The sequence below is a fragment of the Physeter macrocephalus genome, chromosome 5, assembly GCF_002837175.3.
Source record: "Physeter macrocephalus isolate SW-GA chromosome 5, ASM283717v5, whole genome shotgun sequence".
NCBI lineage: Eukaryota > Metazoa > Chordata > Mammalia > Artiodactyla > Physeteridae > Physeter > Physeter macrocephalus.
Window position 1 is genome coordinate 61,984,171 of NC_041218.1, and position 7,429 is coordinate 61,991,599.

At 41.4% G+C, this 7,429-nt stretch overlaps 1 protein-coding gene across 2 annotated transcripts in view; it reads left to right on the forward strand.

Annotated features, from left to right (window-relative positions):
• Positions 1–5,679: 5,679 nt before the first annotated feature.
• Positions 5,680–7,429, forward strand: part of SDHAF3 (succinate dehydrogenase complex assembly factor 3) — an 88,163-nt gene continuing 86,413 nt past the window's right edge. For both annotated transcript variants that reach the window (XM_024127365.3, XM_024127372.3), the window contains exon 1: positions 5,680–5,926. In XM_024127365.3, the coding sequence (XP_023983133.1) occupies positions 5,753–5,926 (174 nt within the window). In that variant the 5' untranslated portion in view covers positions 5,680–5,752. The remainder of the gene's footprint in view (positions 5,927–7,429) is intronic.

The window sequence follows — 7,429 nt, forward strand, 5'->3', positions numbered from 1 at the left end:
GGACCACCAGGGAAGTCCCCTGGCTATCATTTTATGTCATCATCATCATTGCTAACACTATGTGCACTTTCTATATGCTGCAGACAAACTAGTCTAAATCCCTTTTACATATCAAATCATTAAAACACATAGGAAGCTTTTTAGGTACATAATTTTATTCTGATTTTAAGAGAAGGAAACTTGCGACTCAGAAAGCTTAAACAACTAGTCCAAGATCACATAGTTAAGAAATGGTAAAGCTGGAACCTAATGGTATATGAATATAATTTAGTCACTTTAAATTTGTGAGCATGAAGAACACATACTGTGAACTTATTCTAATTTGGGGGGTGGGGAGAGGAATGCCTTCTCTTGTAAGACAATTACTTTTTGCATTTGTTTTTCTATTTACTAACTTTTGCTTTCTGCAGGTTAAAAGTGTAATGGCATTATAAAATTTAAATCTCTGTCTGAAGTTATTTAGAATTTTTCCTTCAATTTTAAGAAAATTGTATAATGTATAGTTGTATATTATAATGAAAATATAATTTTATACATGTACAATATAATGAAAAAGTAGATCAATAATAGCTCAGCTGCAAGTCTTGCCTTTGGTTGCAATGTGATTTTTTAAATACAATTTTATATTCTGGGGGCACATACTTCACCCTGAAGACAATGGAAAATCTTTCGAATTTTGAAGAAAGGGAATCCAATCAGAAGACTGTTGTAGTCATTTAAACGAGGGATATGGAGTCAAGGCAGGTGGGTCAATGACATGGGAAAAAAGTGACTGATTTACTTCTTTTTACAAAAGAAGTCTCAACAAGGGCTCCTCAATAACAAGATACATGAAGGGGGTGAAAGGTGTTACAGAACCCTAAGTCTTGAGCCTAGGTAAATTTAAGAACGGTGGCGAGAGAATGGTCTTTGGAGAAAAATGATTAGTTTAATTTGGGACATAGACTCTGAAGGAATGACAGGATATCCAATTTGAATTTATCCAGTGCTTAGCAAGGAAGGTTGAAACTGTAGAGAGGTCGGGGTGGGTGTGAGAGTTGGTTAACACGTCCTTACCCTTTCCAGGTAAGGGTCCAGCGAAGACCTCCAAAATGGTTAGAATGGGGTTGGCCAGGAGGGGGCAGCAGAGCATCACCAATTGCTGAGGACAGCTGGCCAGGACAAGGGCACTGACACTGACGTTTGGACTGATGCATTCTCATTTGGATGCAGGAAGAACTGCAGCTAGGTAAGGACACAGAGACAGTGGGGCCCTAGAGGTGGATCACCTGGACAGTACAAACATATGGAAGCCAAAAGATGGAAAGATTTCTAGAAGGTCAGGGGAGGGTAGAAGTGTGAACAGAAGCAAGTAACTAGGGAATTTGAAGAAAGTGATTTTAGAGGAGTAGTAGGGACAATAATAGATTAAAAGGGATTAAGCAGGGAATGAGAATGGAAATGGAGAAATATTTGTTTCAAGTTTGCCAACGAAGGAAGCAGGGTGATACGATGGTAGTTTGAGGGGGAGGTAGAATAGATGGAGGGATTTTTTTTTAATGTGAAGTGTTCTTGTGAATGTTTATGAGCTGAATGGACTAGTCTTATGAAGAGAATAATTGAAGATGCCAGTGAGAGAAAGAATGAGTAGATAATTATGAAGCTACCTCTCAGAAGAGTTGGGATACAATCAAGAGCTCTAGTGGAAGGCTTGTGTTGGAGGAGAGTACAGAAGATAGAGATTTTGTGGATTTTTATTGAGTGCCAACTTTGCATAAGTAAGCTGTGTTCTGAATGTTCATTACTTATTTGGAAAGCTTGAACCATGTCCTCTGGGAGACACGGTGGTGCTGTGGATGTGGCATGTGGGAAGTGGAATGATTCTGGAGTGAGCTCCTCAGATAGCCCTTAAGTTATTAATCACCTCCTGTTGATAAATGTGCATATAGCCCGGAGTTATATAACTTATTTTTCACTCTTACATTCTCTTTCTCAGAGATGTTTTACCTTTTTATTCTTTCTTTTTTATTATGGTTTTTAAAATTTTTATTGCAGTGTAGTTAATTTACAATGCTGTGTTAGTTTCAGGTGTACAGCAAAGTGAATCAGTTATACATATACATATATCCACTCTTTGTTTAGATTCTTTTCCCATATAGGTCATTACAGAGTACTGAGTAGAGTTCCCTGTGCTATACAGTAGGTCCTTATTAGTTACTTATTTTATGTAGAGTAGTGTGTATATTTCAATCCCAATCTCCCAATTTATGCCCCCCCATTTTACTTTTATGTTTAAAATATTTTTAGCTATATGAAAATCTTTATCCCCATTGTTGCAGGAACACTTTAATATTGAAGGACTGGATATTTAGTAATCAGTTTTTTTTTTTTTTTGGTATACGGGCCTCCCTCTGCTGTGGCCTCTCCCGTTGCGGGGCACAGGCTCCGGACGCGCAGGCCCAGCGGACATGGCCCACGGGCCCAGCCGCTCCGCGGCACGTGGGATCCTCCCAGACCGGGGCGCGAACCCGGCTCCCCTGCATCGGCAGGCGGACGCGCAACCACTGCGCCACCAGGGAAGCCCAGTAATCAGTTTTTAACAGTGTCAATAACTTGGGTACTATTCCTGGAACCCAGGTGTTTCCAAGTTGGAAACTTAGACCATTGGTTATCAATCCTGGCTGCACATTAGAATCATTTGGAGGGGTTTCTAAGCAATAGCCATGCCTCACCCCACTCGCAAAGATGCTGATTCAAGTGGTTTGGAGTGGGCCTTATCAGTTTTTTTAAACCAGTTTCCCAGGTGATTGTAATATGCAGCCAAAGTTGAAAACCACTGACTTAGACCAACAGCACTTTTACTATTAGGCAACTTGTTCAATGCATCATTTAACATAGGCTGTCCCTGCAAACTCAATATGACTAAAGTAAAATGCACTTCCAAAAGTAATTTTCCCTCCGGATTTTTCTTTGTCAATTGCACTTCCATAAAGGAAAACATGGAGACCTCTGATTCAAATTTTGAGGAGTTTCCCCTTCTTAAACAAAAATCTTTTCAAAGCAATTATTTCAGAGTGGGTACATATCTGCTGCTCCTTTTACAAAAAATTTTGGAGGGGATTGGGGAGAAATCATGATTAGACTAGCAGAGTTGAAAGGTACTGAGAATTACCTAACCCAATTTATTTGACATGTGAGAAAAATCGAGGTGCAGATTGGTTGAGTGACTTGCTGAATAACTCACAGGAAAACGAATTACATGGAGGAAGGATAAAGGAAAGGCCTGCATGAAGTGTACTGATCTGATCTGATTAGTGGCCAGGAATAGAACTCAGATCTTATTTTCAGTTCATGGCTATTTTGACCACAAGAGGAAAACTGGTCAGCCTAAGTTGGAAGGTCAAAGAAACAGAAAATTTTGTCCTCAAAACATAACTCATTGTCCAGCCCACTGTAAAAAAATAAAGGTCATCTACCATTATTCTCACTGTTATTCTTGATTCCTCTCCTCAAGGCCTAACCACACCATTATGTCTTGGCTTTTCTCTTACCCATCATTTGTCATTTTTGAGCATTGATTACCCAAAGCTTTATGGACCTTTTCTGCTCCCTTTATGCTGAATTAATTCTTTTATTGTTATGTTTTGTTAATTTACTGGCAGAATTTTTTCCCACATTTTTATAAGAGCTTTGGCTCTAAAAGAAGCATTTATTATACATGTACTTTAACCCCAAAGGAAACCAGAAAAAAAGTAAACTGGAACAAGAAATTAATTTTTAATTTACATGGCTATTAAGAGATGAAGTATGGTTAGCAAAAAATTTCCTGAAGTAAAATAACCATGCTGCCATTCAATCCTTGCCATGAATGTGGTTTGTCAAAAAACCAAATTAAATCCATTTAAAAAAATGTTGTGTTCTTTTAAACAAATATTTTTCTACAATTTAAGCAAAAGGAAAAAAGTCCATTCAAGGGAATAAATATTAGAGTGCTTACTATTTGTAAGGCACTGCAGTGGACCCTGAAAAGAATACTAAAATGAGTAAGTCCCTGCCCTTGGTAGAGGGTTGTGTGTCTTTTTGTCTTTCAAAAAGTCTTTGCATAAACAAAAATCTGGGGTCTCGGAGGGAATCACATAAATTTTCCCACATTCTTACCCTTTCATCAACAGCAGGTCATAGAAATCACTTGACACCCTTAAAAATCTCAAAATCCCTGCCCTCCGGGAATTTGTAATCTAGTGGGGGCAAGGCGGGGGCGGGGGCAGGCAATAAGCAAACAAGTAAAATATGTATGTGTTACAGAGAAAAATAAAGCAGAGAGGGGGCTTAGGGAGTTCTCAGCATGATGTAGTAGCAATATCAAATATGCTTGCCAGGGAGGATCTTAATCAGAAAGAGACCTGAAGTAATGAGCTGAGTGAAATAAAGGTATTAGCCAAGAAAGATACCTGAAGCAGAACATTCCAAGCAGATGGAAGAGCCAATACCAAGGCCCTCAGTTGGGAGAGTGCCTGGCCTGTTCAAAGATGAATTAGGGGCTTTGAAGACGAGTGTGGCAGGAATCGGCCAACTAGGGAGAGAACAGTAGGAGAAAATTTAGAGAGCTAAGAAGTGGAGAGTCTTTGCATTTTACTCTAATGAGAAGCCAATGGAGGATTTTGGGGAGCAGAGTAGTGACATTTTTTTTAACCTGTTAATAATTTAATAAAAAGCTATGTAAAAAGGTGTGGTCAGAGTGTTGGGAACCAGCAAGGATTTATAAGGCAGCCAGATACTACCAGTAGCAGAGGCTGTTACAGTTTCGGTGGATCATGATCAAAGTTGATCGTGGCAGAAGCAGAAACACAAAAAGTGACTACAGCATCCGGCAAAGAGAGACGTTTGTGGAATAGGGAGTAGTGAGAAATGATCGAATTCTGCATACATTTTGTTGGTGGAGCCATCAGGATTTGTTGAAGGTCCAAAGGTGTGATGGGACAGAAAGAACGAGGCTAAACTGCTGCCAGCTTTGATTGGTCGCACTCTCAGTATCGCCGTTGTAAAAGGTGAAGATTTGTGAACGTTCTGATTCTACGTTTTCATCTCAGACTATTTAATCGGAATCTCCTGGATCGTGGCCTTGGACCCAATACATTTAAAATGTTCTCTATTCTTCTAAAGCTAAGGATTGAAACCTGCTGGCTCAGGTCTCACTTGAGTTACATGAAACAGGCCACACCTTCAGGGTACAAATTAGGAGCACAGCCCTGTGCAAGGTACGTGGGTGGGTGGGCTCGCGAATGGAGAGATTAATCCCATTCGGATCCCTCTCGCAGAACGCAGGAACACTGCAAAGACATCTGAAGTGTCTTTAGCCAACCATGGAAGGCTTCCTGGAGGAGCCCGATTTTGACGAAGCCTTTCTTAAGCCTTTATCAGGAGGGAAAGGGGTAAGATGAATGGAAAAGATGATGGGGTGTAACTGAGGGGTGACAAGCACCCAAGACAGACTCCTGGTGGACGACCCCTCCGCCCCAGACGCAGCCCCTAAGTAGTCGCTGCGCTGGCGCTCCACGCAATCTACGCCCCTTTCAGAGAAGGACCGGCCCATTTCTGCCCGCCGCTGCAGCTCGCGTTTCCGGAAGGTCCTGATATTAGACCGGACCCAACCGGATGAAAGTCGCGCGCCCTCTTCCGCTTGTGTTTGGGTTACTTATACTCGGCTTGTAAGGAGGGGCAGGCGCGCGCGGTCTCTCTGCGCAGGCGCGGCCTGTGGTCCACGCGCGGAGTTATGCCAGCTCGGCACGTTTCGCGTGTCCGGGCCTTGTATCGGCGCATTTTGCTGCTGCACCGGGTTCTGCCCCCAGACCTCAAAGCCCTTGGTGACCAGTACATGAAGGACGAATTTAGGAGACATAAGACCGTTGGTTCTGACGAGGCCGAGCGATTCTTGCAGGAATGGGAGGCAAGTAACTGCCCCCTTTTCTTCGCCCCAGATCTTTGAGGCCCCTCAGCTGTGTCCCGGTTTGTCTCTGGGAGAGACCGCCTGACCCGGCTGGTTTCCCCGGGCCGCACGAGCTCGAACACAGCGGCAGCCTGTTCCGTTTGAATTAAACAGCGCAAAGCCGTTCAATACTTCCCAAAGCTACGTCCCAAGCTGGTCTATTTATCCCACGGGTTCCTCGCTGGAGCACATCCCGTTACAACAGCGTGTCCAATTCAGTTCAAGTTTTGCCAGGCGCTGGAGGGGTGAGGATGGAGGTTACAAAATTGAATAAGTCACCGTCAAGTGCTTAAAGAGCTTACCGTTTGGCAGCTTTTTTGTCTCCTCCAATGCCTTGCACGTAGCAAGCGCCTATTGATAAATTAATGGTTTTCTCGTTACTAGTTTTCAGAGTTTTAGAGGCTTGTTTCTATAATTACTATTTTTAAAATCCCAGTGCTCTTTGTTGGGTCTTGATAATATTCTCAGTTGACTGATACAGAAATCGGATAAGACTGGGGGTAATTACAAGCGGTGGGCAAAAATGCTGGTCAGAGGTAAGTCAGGTGAAAGTTGGTTTTTTCGTAGTCTCAAGTCACTGTATTCTGTTGAATTGCTCTGCATCATTGCATTAAATCTTAATCAGACACATGCATTAGGGATTAACCCTTTGACTTTCCCTCCCTTTTTTGAGTGAAGTCAAATGATATTCAGAGTATTTCATTTAGAGTATTTCGTGGGGTTGGGAGCATGCAGCACTGCCCCTAGTTATTTGCAAATATCAAGAAATGAATGAAATTGGCAATTAGAGCGACAGGTGTTTGAAAGTATGAAGCAGTGTTGGTTTAAAAACTGAGGTAAGCAATTCTTCAGCCTAAAAAGTTGATGGTTATAGAGATTATTGAAGTCTGTTTTTTAAAAAAAATCATAAAGTGTGACCACAGGGTGAACATTAGGGTGAACACCGAACTTTTTCACTGAATTGCAGAATTTTTTATTGTAGACTCATTGACGCTTGCAAGAGGGACATTTAGGACAATGGTGAAATTTAGAACTTGCCTAAAAATCATGTGTGTTAGATGTAGTGAGGCTGCCTAGAGCCAGGGAAGTTGAATCTTAAAATGCAGACTGCTTTCTTTTAATATGGTAACTTGGTCTTGAAGACAGAAGAACTGGATTCAAATTCAGGTACCGGCATTTATTAAATGTCAGATCACTTTTCCTAGTCTTATTTTCTTATCAATAAAATCATAACAGTATTTACAATATGCACCTCTAAATTAGTGTATGTAAATGTAAGTGACATCTTTTAAGCCAAGTCAGTTTGTGGCAAGACAGGAAGAAGTCTAGCTCTATGTTGGGAAGAAATAAGGGCACTTTGGGAGGTCCTAAGAACTGGGAAGCTTTTTAGGGAAAGAGTAGGAACCCAGAATAAATTGATAAAAGGCTAGAGGAAAGAGACTTTTTTTTTTTTTTTTTTTTTTT